The 21852-nt window shown below is 43.2% G+C and overlaps 1 protein-coding gene across 1 annotated transcript in view; it reads left to right on the top strand.

Annotated features, from left to right (window-relative positions):
- The first annotated feature begins 4579 nt into the window (after positions 1-4579).
- The window catches only part of USP39 (ubiquitin specific peptidase 39), a 166437-nt gene continuing 149164 nt past the window's right edge, over positions 4580-21852 (top strand). Inside the window, exon 1 of the mRNA XM_078666873.1 lies at positions 4580-4727. Coding sequence (XP_078522999.1) covers positions 4667-4727 — 61 coding nt within the window. The 5' untranslated portion in view covers positions 4580-4666. The remainder of the gene's footprint in view (positions 4728-21852) is intronic.

Raw genomic sequence — 21852 nt, 5'->3', positions numbered from 1 at the left:
TTTACCTCTTGGTCTGATATGCCTGCTCAACCTCTCACTTTCCATTTCAAGCATCTCATCTTCCCATTCAACTAGTGCTTCAAATTGAGTTGGTCTAGGTCTCGGTTCAAGTTTCATCATTTTGTCTCTCAAATTTCTTAAGAATTCCCAAATCAAACAATACTCCTGGAAAGGCTAACACACCATCATCCTTGGTATTCCGTACCCAATTCTCCAACCAAACACACGTATGGTAACCATATTTCGATATCATATAAGAAGCAGGTGTCTTCGGTGAAGGAAGTATCTTTCCCTCTCTCGTAACTACCTCTTTGTCTTTTACAAACATGTTCTTCAGTTTTTTTAACCATGAAGGTTTCTTCTTGTCATCATCATCATAATAGTATGACATTTTTGGTCAACTTTCCTGCTTTCAAAAGATCGCGTACTATTCTATTGCTGTTTCCGTATCACCAACCTATCACAGCGCGGTTTGCACTAATGTACCAATTAGAACACAATACTTCACTATAGTGCTTAACCAATAGCTTTTGCTACTTTTTGTGATGAACCAATCAGCTCCTACTCTGTCTTGGTCACGCGGACCAATCCCAGTGCGACACTTTTGACGTCACCAGCGCTCCGGCTTCTGCAGTGCCGACTGACCCCTCCTTTACAGGGTTTTTTTTCTTCAAGAAGCCGTATTTACAAGATATGTTACAAAATCAGTTAATAACTTACACAAAACAATACCATTTGCCTGTTTCGCTAATAAAGTGATAGATTTCTCAATTGCACAAGTATTCTGTAACCGGAGTTGACGACGCTTACCTCCTCAGAATTTTAGACTCGTTGATAAAACAGCACTACCCTATTTTACCCTTCTATCAGGCAATAACAAACTCGTTTCTCCAGGAAAGCACATACAGAGATCTTTTTCACCTCCTTAGAGACAATCCGAGAGTTTCACTAGAACGCGTATTGCAAATTCATTTATGCAAGTTCATACGGAAAACCCTATTCATATATGCATGAACTCTGTATCACTAGTAGGCAGCGCTTCCATCTAACCCACCACAGAATTCCTCTATCGTTGGCAAAAAAAGACGCCACTCCCTTTACCCTTCAATCAAGCTCGGGTTAAGTTCTATTACTCTCTCAGCAGTAAGTTTTAATCAGGATACCCATCGATCCCTCTGCTTGAAGGCTGAGATTTCATAGACTGTCCTCACTATACATTTATCCTTTCATACCTAATGTCCCTAAACAGTGATATGTGACAATGCCACCGCAGTATTCGACAATACTCCTTCTTTGAAACAGACCAATGCACTGTGCGACTTTACTTGCCACACTTCTTCTGCCTGCAGACAGAGGCACTAGCTTCACGCAACACTTGGAAGCCTTTTCAAAACTACATAAGACGTAATACGAACTCAACAGATGTTAATCATAAATCTACAGCGGGTCTCCAAAAATCATTTCTAATCAGCACTTACCATTTCCCTGAAATCTTAAACACACAACCATTCGTCAGTGGGGCCCATAACACTGCATGATTACTCTATTCACTTACACTTGACTTCAGGGCTTTGGTGAATCACACTGGAGAAATGCTGTAACATTTGGTGGAGTGTCTAAAAACCTATTTAAATCAGTTATTATTTACACCTACGGATTATTACACTTTACCATGGTTTTATTCAAACATTTATTTATTCAGACGCACCACCGTAGTGGCAATGGATCTGCTAGAAAGAAAAATAGGTGTAGGAAAATCACAAGACCAGCTTTTCCCAATTTTATTAAAAGCAAAACTTTGTTATGTCTGACATTTATGCATTGATTAATTATTTATTCAGTAAAATCTTAAACTTTATTTAAAAAATGATAAATTTATTTAGAGCTCAGGAAAAATCGCTTGTTTTAGAAATCCGTTAAAAGTTTAGAAAAGAACAGATAGTTCCAACTTCATTCTCTCCTAACATCCCTAACTAACACCCTCTTCTTATCCTTCAGTCCTGCAAAGCAAACAAATAAAGTTCAAAGAGTTCTTACATCCAGGAGTCAATCTTCAGTCGGGCAGCACTTCGAGTGGAAATCGAAAAAGCGACCCCCTTCCAAGCAAAATCAGGGGATTTTATACACTAATTTCCTAACTTAATCTATCTAAAAAGTATCTAGCTTTACCAATTCGGGTTCTGATTGGACAACTTGGAGTGGGTGAGCATCTCCTCACCATTACAACATCATTTTCACAAAGATTCAGCAGAAAAATAAAGAGGCTTTGTTTAAGACAGTCCGTGGCCTAGTCACATCCCCAATTTGCAGCGTGAAGACTTTTTCCCAGGATCATAATATTAGAGCATCCATGTTTGGCACCCATCCTAGGTTCCGGAGCAAGGCAGCCTTGAACCTCTCCGAGCACAGGCAGTTCACTCTCTCTTGCAGGCTTTGGGCGTGCATGCGCTGTCCAGCTCTTGCTCACAGTTTACTCAGGCAGCCATTTCTAAAGTAGGCCTCAGAGGCCTCTTTCGGAACTATCATAGAAACAAACACAAATTTATGTTAAATATAGAACTAAAGCCCTTCTGTTTACCTCCCACCATACTAATGTTTCCCTATTAGTTGTTACCTAGCAAATGAGCTACATAAATGCATTTTATACTTACATATTCAACCACTTTTCAGGCTCAAAACGTGTACAATAAGCACATTTAAGCTGTATTTGCTTATATTTAAGCTGTGCATTAATTCACACCACAATAACAATACATATTAGTTAATTTTATTGCAACATGCAGGCAAAATTAGTACTCCTGTGTGTAAAAAGTGTATGCATCTTATACTATGGTTGATTAATTCACAATACATCATTAGCAAGTGTTAACGTTATGGGACATTCATTTTGAGAAGGGTACACAAAATTTTGTTTTTACCACCTCGCTCCATCAGAATCTGATAAGCCCCTTCCCCGCCTGCACATTGTATTGTATTTATATAGCACTTACAAGGCGGAGTTGCTCGAAACGAAAGTAGACAACGTGACACTGCGGAATGTGCCCCGGTGTCTGAAAATGACACCGGGACACGTTCGGCATATTTCTGTGGGGTCCAACCTCTTCTCTTAGCAGGGTAGACGGCTTCCACCCTGTGAAAAGAGTGGGTAGATGCCGTCTACCTGCGTGAACCCTCGGCTTGTGCCCTGGATATAAATCTCTGAGCTCCGTGCATTTCCATGTCAACAAAACGTTCAACCCTTCAAAGCAAGAAGACACAAAGCCACAAGTGCAATGAGTCGCTTTCAAGATCCTCGTGGGTACAGCAGCTAAACTCTCCCCCACCGTCACCCCAGGGTGCTTTCACCCTGGCCCACTGAGGAAGCAAAATACACACACACTTACACACGAATCCCACTCCCGTCCTCGATCCCACGGCCAGAGCTGCCGACTTTAGCACTGAGAACCAGGTTTGAGTCTCGGCGTCAGCTCAACACCCTGTAATCCTAGGGCAATTCGCTTAATATCACAGTGCCTACAGAAAATTAATATGTACGTGTGTGTAATGTAACTGGTGCTCAAGTAAAGCGCTATATAAAAACTACAAGACCATTGAAGGGCCCACAGAAGCCATGATTACACCTGGACCCGAACGGATCATGCACTCTGCTCGCCCACTATCTATAATTTGCAGAAAGCAGCCTTTCTACCTTTTAACTCTGAATCACCTCCCCCACTCATCTATGATGTGTAACAAGCAGCCCGTGCTACATTTTATGAGTTCCCTTCCTCTCTCCCCCCGCCCCTAGGGTGGAGAGCCCCTATGCCAGATGTCCCCTATCCTTCAACAGAAACGAATCCCTCTCTAATGGATTGTCAACGTCCAGGCCTGCACCTCTTCAGGAACAGTCATTTTCTCTAACCGCATGGCAATTCATATCTCTCATCTTAACTGTAGCTTCCTTAAACACTATACCGCTCCTGTTTAAATAAAGAAGAGCGTGTTATGTTCTCATCTTCTAGCTTAGAATAATGCTATGTCATATAGAATACTTGCCATGTCATTTTGTAGAATGTATATGTTTGACTGGCAACAGTTACACTGGGATCTGAAGGAGCGGACAACTATGTGGTCATTAACAAAAAGATAAGACAACATTTATGTACCCTGCTGCTGACGGCCATTTTGTGATATGGCAGCTTTACCAGCTGGGTCTCAGTGACACGCAAACATCGAGAATTAATAATAAAATTTAACTGTGGACAATGGTAAAACTACCAAAGCGGATACTAATAATGTTTCAAAAAAGGATTTTCAATCTCATGTTTTTTTTACAAACTCCTTCGCTGTAGCGAAAAAAGCGCAGAGCCTTTTCGTGGCATTTAAAATAATTCAATTTAATCGGGATACTCCTGTTCTCTATATAATCAGCACATTTAGAAGAAACCCACCGTAGCCGTTTCTATCTGCCATGGATATGACTGATCACTGAGTCTTCGAGAGTTTTTGATACTTGGTCGTTTTGGGTTACCGTAGCCAATCAGTTTTGTCAACTGTGTGTGTCAAGCCTCGTTCTTGCATTCTATCCACCAATCAGATTCGAGCAATCAGTGAGCCTACGGACCGAGGCTTGTAACGCAGACGCACGGCGTTCGTAACCTGGACCTACAGAGCCACCGACTGGGATATGGCGACCAGGGTACGAGTAAAACGCGAACGGGACTTGGAGGATGATGATGATGAGGAAGGTGAGTGTTCCACGGCAGGTCGTAAAGGCAATAACACGTTAAACGCACAGGAATCTGTAGTAGAATCTGAGCTGTGTCGCCGGGTTTTGGGCTGGTGGCCTTAACCAGTGACATATACAGCAACACAATTTACTTATTCAATGCATATTCGCCACTAGAGCTCTTATTTGACCAGAAACTTGGGGGCTTAAAAATCTATGCTTGAAAAGTGCTTTTCACTTGTGCCATGACTGGATAGAAGTGTTGGTACTTGGCAGCCACAAGCTGCCGTTTGTAACTTGATGCTAAGTATGGTGGATGATAATAATACCTAGAAAGTATACCGAAAACGTGCAGTTTCGTGGAATACTCTATTCCCTAACAACGATGGTATCACCAAACCTGTTTTGAGGTTACCACAAAATATACTGTCTCTCTGACCAAGGAAACTACAGAATATGCTGTCACATCTGGCCAGTACCGTCTTAATACCAAGGAGCATTTGATGTCCTCCTTCAATCGAGCGAAGTCCTCCACAATACTGAGCAGTGCTACAATCGAGGAAGATCCCACAGTGTCTCCCAGAAATCTCCGCAAATACCCACTTCCAGTATCCATTAATGACCGGGCATTCCCATGTTACATAGTAGAAATGGGCCTTTGTACACTGGTATTGATTGCATGTTGGTGCAGCCAGCTTATTAGCCCCACAGGCTTAGAGATGTAAAATAGGTCGTGTGTAGATAATTACATTTAATGAGCCGGAGTCTGGCGGAGATCAACAACTCTGTAGGAGACACGCCTATGTCCTTCCAGTCCGGCCCATGAAAGGAGGCTGCCCATGGTTCATATTTGGCTTTCAGGTCCAGGAGAGACCTAGGGGCATAATTAACCAGGGATCTGTGTAAGCAGGAGATACCTCTTCTCTCTATGGGGCCTATGAGTAATTGTGCATGTGGAAGACTGCATTCTGGTGCAGATTCCAGGAGTGTGTGATGGGGGGGGGGGGGGGGGGGGGTGTAGTGCACGTCACAACTGTAGATAGCAGTAGAATTTGGATTTATGTAGGGAATAGTGTAATTTTATTTATCTAGTGCATACTACTCCTGATGAGGCATTGAATCGCTTTTCAGCGAGTAGGACGCTACTCCGGAACCCAAAGGATTAGAGGTGGATTAGTATAGAGAAATGTACGTTAATTTGAGCAGTGGACATGTGATTCTGTTAGTTACATTGAATAGGATAAAAGAGGGATAGAGGAGGGAATATCCTAGAAAGGGTTATTTGGGAGAACATATTAGTAAGATGAGGTTTGGGATGAGTCAGAGGAGGTAAGCGTCTAGAAAGGGTTGTTGGGGAGATCATAGTAGTAAAATGAGGTTTGGGATTAGTCAAAAGAGGGATACAGGAACTAAGAGTCTAGGAAGTGCTATTTTGGAGATTATGGTAGTAAAATAAGGTTTGGGGTGAGTAAGGGAAAAATAGAGGAGGGGATATCCTAGAAAGGGTTATATAGAGATCATAGTAGTAGAATTAGATTTGGGGTAAGTCGAGGGATAGAAGAGGGAAGAGTCAAGAAATGGTCTTCTGGAGATCATAGTAGTAGAATTTTTTGGGATGAGTCAGAGCGGAGGGTAGAGGATGTATCGAGAGAGTTATAGGTTGAGAGAGAGCACTGCTTTGGAGAGAGTTGATTTTTTCCCCCCCTTCTTTTTTATCTTTCTATAGGGGGTAAAGTAAAAAATACATACATAACTACATAGAAGGGGTAGGGAAAGTAACGTAAAGATCCATATGTACATGTACGGATAGATAGTTAGAAATTCAGACTTTCCGGTGTTGCTGTATGTAAAGCTAATTTATGTGTGTATTTATATTTTAATAGTGAAGCACTTATAGATCCAATTGTTATGCTTATATTTACATAAGCAACTAATCAAATAACTTGTATGAAAAGTATGCAGTGACCTATATATAAGACATAAAATAATGTGTGTGTGTGTGTGTATATATATATATATATATATATATATATATATATATATATATATATATATATATATATTCCTTTCAGGCAATCAGACCAGCACAACGGGTACCCGTGGGGTTGAAGCTCGCAAAGAACTACAGATTGCATCCCTGCCATATCTCGCCCACCTTGGTGATCCCAATGAGGTCCCACTTTTGGAACCTTTACAGTTGAGCAGTGCGGTGTAGCCAGTTACCTGTCCATAGGGAATTTAGAGGGTAATTTTCCGGACCCAGCCCGTCCATTTCTGGTTTGAGTGCAGCAACACAAAGACCCCGCTGGTGACATTAGGTAAAGTCTGGGGAATCAGGCCTCCTTATAGCCTGTTGAGTACATGGCCCTGACTGATTTGGGCCACCTCGAGGTGGAACGTCGGGTATTGTTCTTTTTTTTTTAATTGCCATTTTGTTGCTTCCATAGTGGATCCGTAGCTCTGAGCAGCCCATGTCTCATTGGCTGCAACATTTGCTAATTGTTTTGGTTAGTGATTGACATGTAACACTTGTGAATTGTGTTTGGTGGCGGGAGTGAGAACCTGACCACTGCCCCAGTCTTGTTGCTGTAAACTTGGTGTTGATTATGACTTTTATGTCAGATCCAAGAATAAGGTTGGCAGAGTTGCATATTATTATTTAATGCTTACTGGCGCTTGGTCTGTTGTTGGAGACTGTAGCTCTTACATCATGTAGCTCGTCTAGGTGAGGGAACAATGCCGTTATTGTTCATTATAATTCAAGGTGGCCTGCATGCTTTCTGTTTTGAAAGCTGAGGAAGTTGAGATTAGGTGGTAATCTCACTTCTACCTGCAAGTTGCTACTCCTTCACACAGTTCATGTAACTCTAAGTGTGTGGATTATTTGCACTATAATAGAGATGTTCTAAATTGCTCTTAGCCTATTTCTGTGTTCATATATTTGTGCAACAAATTGCCTATAGAAAGAAATACTGAGATTATGCCTTGGGGAGGACATCATTTTGCGACAATATTGACTAAATTACGTGGCAAGAAAAAGCAAATTATGTTACATAATAATGAACTTTTAGTTTTTTATATTATCCCCATTATTACAGCATTTATTTTGCATATTACCAGTTTCCGGGCTAATCTTTCACCCTTTTAGTTTCAATCTGACATCCCAAATACAGAAATAAGCAAAAGAAAAGTAACTCGTCAACCCTTGCGAAGGGCTTTCCACTGTGCAACAACATGTAGTGCAGCTTTTATTAGCCTTTTGATCTGTTTTAGCTAGAAACTTTTTGTTGCTGAAATCTGCGGATTATGCAGTTGATGATGGATTATGTAGTTGATGCATAACTGTGCAGAGAATGCTGCAGTCACAAAATCGCCTAATTCCACGGTCCCTTCTTATAGATACTTTAAAGTTTCTTTTCTTGGGAAAGATTAAGATCTCCCTGCATTATTAGCACTTTTCTAGATTTTTGTGAACAATTTTGTTGGACAAATTATCTTGAGTACCAATAATTTTCATTATGAATGTTAGTAGTAACTGATCAATTTATAACATTGCACTTGAAGCTATTTTGCTAAATCACGTGTAACTGTGTTTATTAATATGTTTTAGTTGGTCCACGTTTTCTTAGTTGGATACCATTTTAGTTAAATGGATGTTGTTTCTGATGGTGTGTTCAAACTGCTCCTGCTCATTCCTCCTTCCAAGCATGCCCCCTGAATATCTTCTTTCTCCATTGTTTCTGCTGACATTGTAGAGCACAGAATACTGTAACACAACTGTTATTTTCCTTGAGCTTGTGTACTGTGAACAAAACTTTCCTCTGTATTAGTAAATTATTTAGTTTGAAGGTTCTTCCACAGTCTCTTCCCGACATGGGATGGATCTAGTTGAAAATGTTTGCTATTCGCTGTAGATCGGTGAATGAAACCTATTGTATAGTGCATCACCGGCAGCAACATAAGCTGATGGAGTCTCGAACTTAGAGAGGGTTGAGAGATATTACATTAGAATTTGTGACCTGTTTATTTGTAATTGGCTGATGTGCTATCTGTGATAATACCAAGCTGAATTTGGAGTTTCTTCTCATTATATGAAAAGATGTATTAAAACACCCGGTTTAGGAGTGAGACAGGCCCTTTATAAGTACCTCACTGGTCTCTGTCTTATTAGGGAGCTTTTCCTTCCACTAGAGATGTAGTCAGGTAACATTGTAACTCTATTGTAATTTTGAGACTTTATCTTTCCATCTGTAGGCTCTGTCCATTTGATCAAGAAGGAATGCTGTTAGTGTTATTCTGATCCTGACAGAGATGTTCTTAGCCTTTTTGGGGCTTTAAATAATTATTCATTGTTTCTTTTTTAATGATTTCGCTTTTCATTCAGGACGTAGAAATATTCTGATTATGTGTTTGCTGTATGTCTTCATGACATTTAACTATTATTCTGTAGTGCTTATTTTTGAGATTCTGCAATAAAACCCTTTAACCTTCCCGTTGACTTTAACTCTGTTATTTAGTGGGCCCGGTTATTATTACTCTGTTAATGTTATTCTGTTGAGCCTGATGGTGAGAAGGGTGCTGACGCTTAACATTAGATCAAGGGTGCTGGAGTGGAACTTCTGAGGTAAAGTTTGGATGTTTTACATTTCGGGGTGCACCAAAAAATCGGGGTGCCACTCCCACAATTGTTACTACTATATATGAGTTTTTGCATGTGGATAGTTATAGTGCAATGTATAGTGCCCTGTGGATGCTAAACGCCAAGATTTTTTCTCCCATAGTGAAAATGGTCCACCCATTTAACTATATTCTAAAGCGTTAGTTTTGCTGCCCATCGATCATATCTTTTATCTCTTTTGAACTCTTGCCAAGTTTTGTGAGGGAATAAATGGCACTTATTAAAAGCAGGGACTTGGTTTTCTTCATTAGTTAACAAGCTAGAAACTGGTTGCACTACAAACAAAAAATATTCTTGATGTTATTAAGCAATATGTTTTGGCTATGATGCAAAAGACTGGGTGTGCTGTGGTCAAATTTTTTATGGATGTCTCAATGAGAGTCACTTGCTTGAACGTCAGATTCCAAATCTGGTTATTCAATGCATGTGTAGATTTGCTCATGCACAAATCTGAGTGTTTTCAAGTTCACTTTCCCTCCAACGATTTTTTTCCAACTCTGGAAGAAGGTTTACGTCTGCCATTGTCAGGATACATTTCCAACATTTTTCAGTATTGGAAAAGATTAGAGAAGAGTTGTTGAAAACCCTTAAAACATGCACGTTATTAGGTTTGCACAGACTCAAAAGGGCATTCTAACGCTGGAAATATTGCTTACCACTACCTTCAGCCCCAGTATGTAGATCTGTGGAACCGTGGCAACATAAGGGGATTGCAAGTATTCAAACACTATGGTATGATATCTGGCATTAACAGAGCGGCTATATCAGAGCTCTTATATAATGAGATTGCTGCCATAATTTGTCGCAGCACTACATGACCCCAAAGGGGCAAGTGCATTTGTTACAGGACAAGTAGATTTATGAAACAACCTGCCCCATGGACAAGTAGATATTTTATTAAATTCCACACTCCTGACAACATCAATAAATGTATAAAAGTGGAAAAGATCTAATGGAGACTAAAAAGGTTGATTTAAAAAAAAAGGTACTTTGTCCAAAAAACGGAGACATCTCTTAGTACCTATAGCCCAAGGAGAGGGGATGTTCTGCTCAGTATGCGGAGCTGAGTGAGTCTGATAGTTTATCAATACTGGCTCAGCAGACAAAAATTAGCAACAAGTTACACGGAGAAGCTGGAATAACCTGATAACTTTTGGCATTCCGCGGCCTGACACTAGCTGTACCCGATTCATCCAAGTCCGAAATTTTTCCCTAACTGACGAATTACATCGTATATAACATTCAGGGTTTGTGCCTATCACTGCCAAACAACCAGTGATCCAAGCAGAGAGAAAAAAGGGAACATCTCTCACTTCTTTCAGGTGCTATCAGTGCTGGAATCAATGGCCCTTAGTGCTTTATTCACTAAAAAAAAATCAAGTTTGAGATGTTGATTCTGTAACACACCCAGAGCCTTTGCGAACCGACTTGCCACCGCGCCCAGCGATCCAAGCTATCCCCTACTGTCACCTGGGGACTAAGATTATACTCTGAAATGCCCCGAGGAACAAACGATCCCTTTCTGACACCCAGGGTAAAATATCAAAAATTGTAGCTACCATCGTCTTCTTCTAGCATACTGACTAGGAGAAAAACCAAAATAGATCCACGTCCTCAGAATAGGTCACTGTAATAAAGACTCCTCCAGTCTGCACACCTGCAGCATGGGTCATTATAGGAAAGACTCCAGCCTGCACACCTGCAGCATGGGTCATTATTGGAAAAACGACTCCAGACTGCACGCCTGCAGCAGCATTAGCCATTGTAGGAAAGACAGTTGCAGTATGGGTCATTTTAGGAAAGACTCCTGCAGCACACACACCTGCAGCACGGGCCATTGTAGGAAAGATTCCTGCAGGCTGCACATGTGCAGCATTGTTCATTGTCAGAAAGACTCCTGCAGGCTTCACACATGAGGCATGGGTCATGGTAGGAAATACTACTGCAGAATGCACTCCTGCAGCATGGGTCATAGTAGGAAATACTACTGCAGCCGGCACACCTGCAGCATAGGTGATTATAGGATGGACTCCTCAGAATGAACCCTTGCAGCATAGGTCATTGTATGAAGGACTTTTGCAGTAGGGTCTTGTGCTGTGTGTATATTGTATGATAGACTTCTGTATCACGCACACCTGCAGCATGGGTCATTGTAGGATGGACTCCTGCAGCATGTACCAGTGCTGCATTTGTCATTGAAGGATGGACTCTGCAGCATGGGTCATTGAAGGATGGACTCCTGCAGCATGGGTCATTGTAGGATGGACTCATGCAGCAGTGACCAGTGCTGCATGGGTCATTGTAGGATGGACTCCTGATGCTTGCACCACTGCGAAAAGAACCTATACATTATTGATCCCATGTCATGTGTCCTGCTGCATAGACTCTGGCAGCATGTGCTATTGCAGCATGGACTCCTAGCTTGTTTCTCTCAGCATGGAACCTCTGCAAAATGTTCCCTTGCAAAGTTGGCCCAACATCACGGGGGTTCTGCAGGATGGCTCTTTGAAGCTTGGGTTCGGATGCATGGGCCTTGGTGTGAGTACTCCTAGAGCAGAGGTCTTCAAACTTTTGTAGGTTGAGCCCCCCCAGCTGAATTTTTTTAGGTGTTGGGCCCCCCTACCACCTGACAGAAATTTCTGGAATCTGGTACACTTCATAATCGACTGCCACTTGCATATCACGGGCCATATTCGGCAAATAATGTTTAACACAATAAGAGTGCTTAGTAAACTGCAGGTTTGTGAATGGGTGTGGTGAAATGACAGAGGCTTATTACACAGCTCAAAACACAATTTTCCAAGAGAATATGAGCGCACATTCTTTTTACTAGGATGCTTTGTTTTACACATGACCTAGATTAATAATAACACCACCAACATAAATATGTGGACCCGTTTTGATCTAAAATTGCATGAAACAAAACATTTCTCTGCAAATAGTAATAGACTCTCTCACATCAATCACATTAAAAAAAAATAAAACAGTATTTACAAGAATCTGTTTAGGAATTATTCCATGCCATCAGGGCAAAAACAGAGCTGCCTCTATTAAGGGAACCAATGAAAGGCTTGGTTGCAGTGCATGTAAATATGTCCTTTTGTAATTTAGGACGAAAACCTTGATGTTAAAGCTGCGTCGTAACGCAACTGCGTTGTAGCGGTTGCGTTGTAAAGGATGTTCCCCTCGCTGTGAGTGCAGGGTGAGAGGTTGAATGGTGTGAGTGCATGGTGATCAGTGTGAGTGCATTGTCATCACTGTGAGTGCAGGGTGAACATGAAAGTGAAAAGCGACAATGAGGAGTGAGTTGTCTGAATGCAGGGTGCATTCCCAGACACTTGAAGTAACTCAGCAGGTTATTGACGGTAGCGTAGGGTTTCAGATATGTTAAACTATTGCTATTATGGCATTAACCAGGGATCAAGGTGGAAGAAATAAATGTGCTGATCTTGCAACAAACTTCCAGTTTTATGGATAGGGTTGCCAGATCATTATTTTGATGGGCCAGTTGGTACAAACATAAATAGTCACCTAAAGCTGTATTGTCAACACTTGTCTGTGCATACTTTGAACAGCAAATATATATAGTAGCACTTTTAATTGTGTTCTATAGCTGCCTGAATTGTCCATGACTGATAATAAAATATAAAATGGAACAAAGACAGAAAAGTCACATTACAAATGTATACATACTTATTTATTTTTAAGCATATTTGGTGTCAAGACAAGCAATTTGAAGGCTGTTTAAAAAACACATGGATGGCTGGCATTTTTCTGTTGGTAACTTGAAGCCCTGTGGGTGTTGCAGGGCCTGCCTGTGCATATTTAAAAGAAACTTTGTCTCCTTTCTGCAAAGAGCTTCCTCACAGTATGGGGTTAAACTGGTAGATCTGAAATGCTTCAGCTGCTTTGGGAGGCAGGATGTCTCCTTTGCTAAAACTGAAAGCAAGTAAAGACTGTCCTTTCAGCTGCAGCGGGAGGCAAGGAGTCTCCTTTTCTATCAAATCGAACACAAAGGAACAGGACTGTCTGTTAGTTTGCTTTCGATTTTAGCAGAGGAGACCTTGCCTCCCACTGCAGCTGAAGCATCCCAGCTCTACAGATTAACCCCCTCCTGGGAAGGCTGTTAGCTCTCTACATCACAAAAGCACAAGTCCGTGCCTTATCTATTTCCCCTCCCTCCCCCGCCCAGCCCTCAGTTACCAGAGCTCGACAATAAACAGACTCCACATGCCTCGGGACAGTAATAGGCTCTGAAAGGAAAGATCTTCTTCTGGAGTGCGCGCCCCCCTGAGATGGTGTCGCGCCCCCCTGGGGGGGGCGCGCCCCACAGATTGAAGAACTCTGTCCTAGAGGATGTATCAGGACTGGATGGACCACATCAATATGGAGAATGGAGCATGGCGCCCTGCATAATGTACCACCCAAGAATAAACCCTTGCAGAATCCGCCCTACAGCATTGGCTTCTGTATCATGGATATCCACAGCATGGGCCCCTCCAGTGGGACCACTGCAGTGTTTTTCTTGCATTATTGACCCCTGTAGCACGGATGCCCCCAACATAGCACCCCTCAGCGGGGAACCCTTTAGCATGAGCCACTACAGAATGAACCCTGCATCATTGACCCCCCCCTCCCAATGGCAAGGGTCAATGCAGACTGACTTATCCCAGACCCTATTCTACCGCTATGATCCCCAAAATAACCCTTTCTAAACTCTTCCCTCCTCTACTCCTCCTTGCATCATCTCATACCTCTTTTACTATTCTGATCTCCCAAACAAGCCTTTCTAAACCCTTCCCTTTGACTCCTCCCCCTCCACCTCTGCTTTACTCACCCCAAACCTCCTACTGCGATGAGCACCAAAAAAACCACCTTCTAGACCTCTCCCTCTTATATCCGTCCACTATCCCTTTCAATCCAACTAACATGTCCAATACTCAAATTATTTTCATATTTCCTTATACTAATTCATCACTAATCCTGTTGGGTTCCGGAGTAGAGTGCTACCTGCTCAAAAGTGCTTCGACACCACATCGGGGGTAGCAAGCACTATATAAATGCAAACCCTTCCCTCTTCTATCCCTTTGTTATCCTTTTTATACCCAAATAACAAACTTGCATGTCCACTGCTCAAATTAATTTCATTTCTCCATATAATATTTCACTACTAATCCTCTTAGGGTTCCGGAGTAGCATGCTACTTGCCCAAAATGCGATTCAACCCCTTGTATGGGGTAGATCTATATAAATACAAATGCAATAGGTACATTAAAAGTGCTGGTTTTGATCTCATTTTCCATTCTTAGCTGGTAGGGAGTAGTCCTGAGGAAAGTGTAGTTGTTCCCCTAAAGGCCCTGAGTTCTGACAGTCCTATTGTAATTTATGCTGTCACAAGTATTCCAGTACACTCTTGAAACTGTATTTAAAGAGCATATTGGGTATGTGAAATGTCCTTTACAGCGAAGGCTTTAGAACGAGGAGCCTTTACAACAAAGTATGAATCCAGATTGAGGCTTTACAATGCTGATTTATAACCACGAATGGCATTACAACAATAGAAATGGGCGCAAAGACAGGCAAAGAGTCCTTAACATTTTTGCACATGCAGCAAAATGCTGATAACTTTCCAAGCTTAAATGGAACAGTGCAATAAGGATAGCAGCATACACGATCCCAAAGAAAAGCGGCAATTTTGCAGCACACTAGTGAAATTATGAGAGAGTGTACTACAGCTAACATCAGAAATGGTACCAGTTGCTCGCGGATGTATGTCTAGAGAATACATTACAATTACACGAGTGAAGGGCTTTACAGAAACCAATTTGCACTTCTTGGGCATCATTTTTCGATTTATCTTCAACCAGTGCAGTTAATACAAATTAACAATTATTGTACTCTCAAACCGCCCCGTCAATTTGGTGTAAAACCTCAATCAATGTTCCTAAGGCAGATTCTCTTTCCGTTCACTCCTGTTGATGCAGCGCTTGATTCTCCCTCAACCCCTGTGCCCGCCCAGGAGCTCACTCACGCTCTGGTGCATCTTAGCATGGTTCAGCATGGTAGGAAACATGGTGGAGTATGTCTGGTCTACCCGTGTCCTTCCCCGTAGAAAGTAAGACCTGCCGAGGCCTCAGCACGTTCTCAAGGGGTTTAAATATAGAGATGGATCAGAGTCGGCAAACCGCTTACTGTTCCTAGTTGTTTATGTGCAGCGGTGCTGTCGGTTGCTGACAAAGAGACGCAGGCGGGGAGCACACGCAGTAACACTTTCTGTAATACATACCCTTAGCCTGAAATATGATAGTTAACAACAAGATGCGACTACAGCAGTAACAGAATGCTTCAGTATGTGTTTCAAAAAAACAGTCTTTATTAATAATACAGTTTAGTGTTTAACAGTAAGCGCAGTAAAAGTATGGGTGATATTGGCGTTCGTGGTAGCGGCAGATTGAATAATTACCTGTGTGGTGGCGTCATACAGTATTTCGTGATAAAAACTGACGTTGTTAGGGCGTAGTTGTTGCTGCACTGGCGTTATAAAAGCCTTTGTTGTAAAGGCTTTCGTTATTCCGTCATACATCCATTGGGTACTCCTGTGCCTTGTTGCACCATATTTCTTCTAAGGTTGAAGGGCTAGTTCTGGAATTGGATGCATGCCCCTGGTATTTCACAAAATGTGAATGCCAGATTTTGGCCTGATAATCTTGTTATTCTTTATTGGTTGGCCAGTTAAGGTGGTGATACTTCTTGATCATTACGGCAGTCTTTCTTTAGACACCTTCTGCCAATTTGCATCATCTCTTGTGGGACAAACAATTTTTAGGTGTGCATTTGTATTTCAGTGATTTCCCGTTGAACTCTGTGCCATACGCCTATTTTACTACTGCCTGTTATGTCAACTGGTATGCAGGCAAGCCACATGGACCTCCACTTTTGTCTCTCCTGGGCAATTTCATGCACGGCACCCCCGTTTTGGTTCAGGATCTTTATTTTTGTTTCCACAGTTTGCCTCCTGATGTTCTTTGGCCGGCCTCTCTTCCGTTTGCCTTCTGATGGTCAGTGGAGAGCTGTTCTTGAGATAGATAGGATACACCATCAGAAGAGAACAAGATTCTATCTCCATCTTTTTGGTCTCTTGCTAGCATATGGTGCAGTTCCTGGTTGGAGATAGTTAACGGCCAGATAATGCGCAATATTCTTCTCTGGTGTGGGAGGCTGACAGTTTGTTGATGTTGGCTTTGGTTATCCACCAGCATTCTGTTTCTTACAAGAGTCTTTAAATCGTATAAGAGGTGATCCGGAAGCGCGCTGTTGAGCCTCCACCACGCTGCCTCCGCAGGGATCGCTCAGATGACGGACTCCTCAACAGAAGGTCTGGGAAAACACTGCTTTGACACGCAAGAGTCCCATGAAGTCTCTAAACAACACCAGACACTCAAACGACACAAGCGTGATACAGGAATGGAATGGAATAGACTAAAGACGCTGATGCAACGAAGAGCCCCCTCACGCCAGTAACTGCAGAATCTCACAAAGGGTCTGAGTGCGTTCTGCCAGTTCCTGGCTACCTAACAACCAGAGGCGAGAAGTTTTACTCTCCGGGATCCTGCAGGTATATCTGCAAGACAAGTCAACCCATGAACAGGAGATGCGGGGCTCGCCACCGGACTGCCTGATCCCAATATGGCATCCTTGAACACCCGCTAAATACTCAACAACCGAACAACCCACCGCCACTACATTCCTTGCCCCCATCAACCACTTTGCCTGTCCGAATCCCGAACAACTTGCTTTCCGGAAAGAGAAAGTTACGGCTGACCCAGTAACGGGAGACACGGGGCACGCCTTTGTGCTGCCTGAACACAAAATGGCATCCCCATACACACATTAACCACTTATCAACCCAAAAAAAGCTATCCCAAACTGCACCGGACACATACAAGCAGTAGCGGTAACTTAAATTCGAAAGGTGAAAGTCCAGACTGAAACGAACTGCCACCTGGCGGCTCCAACGGCCTTCCCCCCCCACCCCTTGCGACACCCTGAAATTAACTCCGGTGAGTCCCCTAAACGGAACTGTGATAGGGCATATTCACTGGTTCTTGTGGCAAGGTAATCATTATACTGAATGACGCTCCAATCCAGAAATTGTAAGAAACAAGTCATTGGACCTCACTGCCTGTCCCTAAAATGGTGGCATGCTAACACTTAATAAAATAATCCATTCCTGAATCTAACCAATTCACTCCCCGCCAATTCTCTACCTCCATTGCCTAACTAGTCTCCTTGAACCTGCCAACAACCAAGCATAGACGCTCGACACAAAATCCGGGAGGAACAGCACTCCGCATTGCCCTACATTCACGCGATGCCTGCCTACAAGATGGCGGCTTCCGCCCTCCCCTAACATCCATCCATCCATCCATCCATCCATCCATCCATCCATCCATCCATCCCCACAGAAAAGTAACAACCATCGCCTAAACAAATCACCCTAGCTACCTTGATCAACCCTACAGCCCCAACAACCGAAACGTTAAAAGGTGTGGCAACCTGAATTCTTACTCCCGCTGCCGGTCTGTAAAGAGATACCTGGCCCCAAGATGGCGGCCTAAGTCCCTCAATTACTCCCACTTATTGCATAAGCACCGATCTCACTCCAATTGAACCGCATTTTAATAATCTCTCAAATCTTCCCCACGCTCCCCAAAATCCCTACTCTCACTGCCGGCTTGTAACCCGATGCCTGGCCCCAAGATGGCGGCCTTTGTCCCCCCACTACTCCCACTTATTGGACAAGCACCGGTCTTGCGCCAGTTGTACCGCACTTTTAATAATCTGCCAAACAATCTTCCCCATGCTCCCCATAACAACCCTACTTCCACACCAACCTCAGGAGTAAAGGGCTCAGTCATTTTAAGCCGGATAACTTGGAAAAAGCATAACAGTAGGAGTAGGACCCTGAAAAACTACCCTTCCTTACAACTCAGACAAAATGGCACCCACCACCCCAACCTCTCCTAAACTCGCTACATATAATTACCTAAAACCACACGGCCCAAACTCATTCTCCATCATTACCCCACCCCAACGTCTCCCCTAAAACGAAAAAAAACTTCAAACACAGAGTGGTTAGACAACACCCAGAAACACTATTCGCGGACATTTACCACTGCTCCTCTAAAGGACAGCAGAAAATGGATCGCATCTTCCATACAGAAAGACCGGAAAATTGGAACACCATTTTCAGATCACATCTCCTCATAACCAAAACAACTAACACCCCCTACAGCTGTAAACTGACGACCATAATCCCCAACCGCCCCAGGCGCAGCTGGAACACCTCTGTGACCATATACTTCAACGGCAAAGTCTTGATCCAAGCCACCAACGACAACCTAGATGCATTTGACGCATTCTTCCCCTCGCTACGCAACACCCCCTCCCACACAAACAATGCCCTATCCCAGGACAGACCGACCTGCTGGATGCCATCACAATCAACCCCACATACAATGCCTTCAACGCCAATCCCTCCGTCCTTCCCTCACCGATCGCGCACTCTACATACCCCCTTCCCAACACAAACCGGAGGTACATCACAAGTAAAGCTCTTCAACCAACGGAGGACCGACACCTAACCCCCCCACCTTCCTCCCGCAACAATCAGCCAGCGCCTTCAACCCGCAATCAACAGCACCTAGCTTCCTCTCGCTACCCACTCATAAGAGGAGGTTGCTGAAAGCAAGACGAGAAGCCTCTCACCCCAGACCCATGGCTACCCATAGAGACAACACTGGCAACCCGAACACCAAAAGCCACTATATCAAGGACAAGCTCTCACCTTTCCAAGACATCCCCTCCGTGACCACCCCTCCCCCTCTAGGGAGACGACGCCACGTCTCGCTCTGCTGGAAAGCCAGCTAAAACGGTGATACTAGGCCTCAAAGAAATCCCAATGAACCTCTCCTCTCTCCGAGGGCCTAGACAACACCCTCACCCAACGTCCACTACCACCAGCACTAAACGCCAAAGGACCTCCAAGGTTCTATGGCACTGCTGGAACGCAGCCACACTCCTGAACCCGACACTGAGACCCAATAGAACACGAGCTGCAATGTCCACAAGCGAAGCGTTGGACCATGCCTCCTCATATGGCACTTCCGTGACTGTCACCTCAAAGTCACAGATCCAGGTCATCACTGGATTTTGAAGAGATCGCTCCCCACCTAGATCTTCAAGACCCCCAGCCTGCCTCACAAATCTTCCCAGGGCCCCCCCAACAAAGAAACTCAAAAACGGAGGGTCCACCACCAACTGCATGCTCATTAACTGCAGATCAGCCAACAAACATGCCACAGAGCTGGCTGAAACCATCCTTACCCACAACATAGACATCACGTTCATTACCAAAACATGGCTAAATGAGTTCTCCTCCCCAATCATGTTCATGCTGGTGCCCCTAGGCTTTGTAATCATAAACAAAGACAGAAAAAGCCAACGCAGAGGGGGTATAGCACTCATACACAAGAACACCATCTCCGTGACGGAAACTGAAGCCTTTGTTGTAGACGACTCTAATTAAATATTCCCGATTTTATGCCCTTATGTGGTTATATCAAATCATATCCTTATATAGGCATAAGAATCATACCCATATTACGACATAGCCAATGCAGTCCAAATACGGCAAGGCTACTCCCATAGACTCCTAGAAAGCACAACGTGTTCTTAAACAAACCAAGCCTCCAGCAGCCTGGGAATTCCCCCTGCTTCTGTATCGATTTGTCCTAGAAGTCCCGGAGTCCTGAAAGAACTGCGAGTTCTTAGTGGCGTCTTATGCCCAACCTTACGTCAAACTCTGCACCTTCCAGGTATAAATATACCAGCATCTGCCCTAGCAAAACACACGGTGGTTTGGAGCAGATCGACTATCTACTTGCCCGACGCCCTGCTGTAGCAAGTGCCGAAGGAAGCCGACCCTCCCGCTGACGCACTTAGAGACGCTGTCTTTTCTCCTGCCGAGAAATCCAGCTCCAGTGTTTCCCTGTCACCCTTGCGGGTTGCTGGGAGATCGAGTCCTGAGAGAGAGATACAAGACCTCCTTCATTCTATAACCAAGGTACGGAGCTGATTAGACCCATAGAGAATTCTTGATTTAGATTCTTGGCAGAAACTATCTTAACTCAAACGACATCTCACTTACTCCTTCCCATGTACTAGGCTTAGGTTAGGTACACCGGGGTAGGCGTATCTTAGAAGCACCAGTTGAGTATGTTTAGTCATGATTTTATCATTGTATGTATTTTATCCATTTTAAACACCGTATGGCTTAGAAACCATACCATGCTTATACAGTATTATTTTATAATACTCCTTTTTCTGTACGCACTTTACTTTATGACAAGTATTGCGATTGTAGCAATTCACTTCTCTTGCATGAGAAAGAAGACTGTTCAATAAATAACCTCTTTTATTGAAAACGCCCGTCTCTCTGTTTCTCTGCACTTCTGGTGAAACTAAGCATGCACGATTGACTGAGTAAAATAGCTATCTATTGTTTCCGCGACTCTGGAGATATACTCCTTATTCTTGAGGGAGCAAAGTTGTCATGTTTATGCAGTTGTCAGAAACGAATCCCTTCTTGTGAATTCGAGAAAGTTTCTAGTGACCTCTGAGATAGTTGGCATTCATAATTAAGTCTAACATATTCAATAGAGACCTAGTCGACCTAAGTCCTACGTCTAAACTATCGTTTGCTATTCCAATGCGCAGAGCCTATTGGGAATATAGGAACTACACTACATGGCGCCCAACGTTTGGTAAGGTGATAATTTAACGCTAGATACTAGAGTAGCTCAGTCGTGCTTTTCACACAGACCCCTTTTTTTCCGTAAAAACTCCAATAGACGTCTGGAGTGGGTGAAAGGTTAATATCCGCCAAAACTTAGTAGGAGGAGAATCCTATGAATTCGTTTTTGGTTTAGTCAACGTTGAAGGATACAGTGTTTCAAAATATTGTGCACCTAATCTTTGTTTCCTTGAAACTTGCTCTGCAAACTTTCTGTCAGCAAAAATGTCTGAGAGTGACGACGAAAGGGAGAGAGCTAGAATAGCAGCTCAAGCAGTCTTAAATGACACAGCTCTCCAAGAAAATGACCCGGATGCTATAATCATCCCGATAAATATAAGGAAAACCATAACTATAAAACTTATAGAAAATGGGGTATCATCAAGAGGTTGTACAGTCATATTTGTGGTAGAGGCACATGAAGATCGGCAGACAGAGGTATTCTATTCATGGATAACTTTTCCAGCAGCAAATGCTGTGACAAAACGAGTTCCACTACTACAAAGCAGAGGAACCTCCAGCGGAATACGTTCCTATCGAGGACGTTGAAATTCCACTAACTTACCAGGAGCATCAGCTCTGGTTTAATGGCGCCCTAAAACATCAAAATCA

Source organism: Lissotriton helveticus, chromosome 11 (assembly GCF_964261635.1).
Source record: "Lissotriton helveticus chromosome 11, aLisHel1.1, whole genome shotgun sequence".
NCBI classification, from domain to species: Eukaryota; Metazoa; Chordata; class Amphibia; order Caudata; family Salamandridae; genus Lissotriton; species Lissotriton helveticus.
This window is presented reverse-complemented; position numbering and strand designations above follow the sequence as displayed.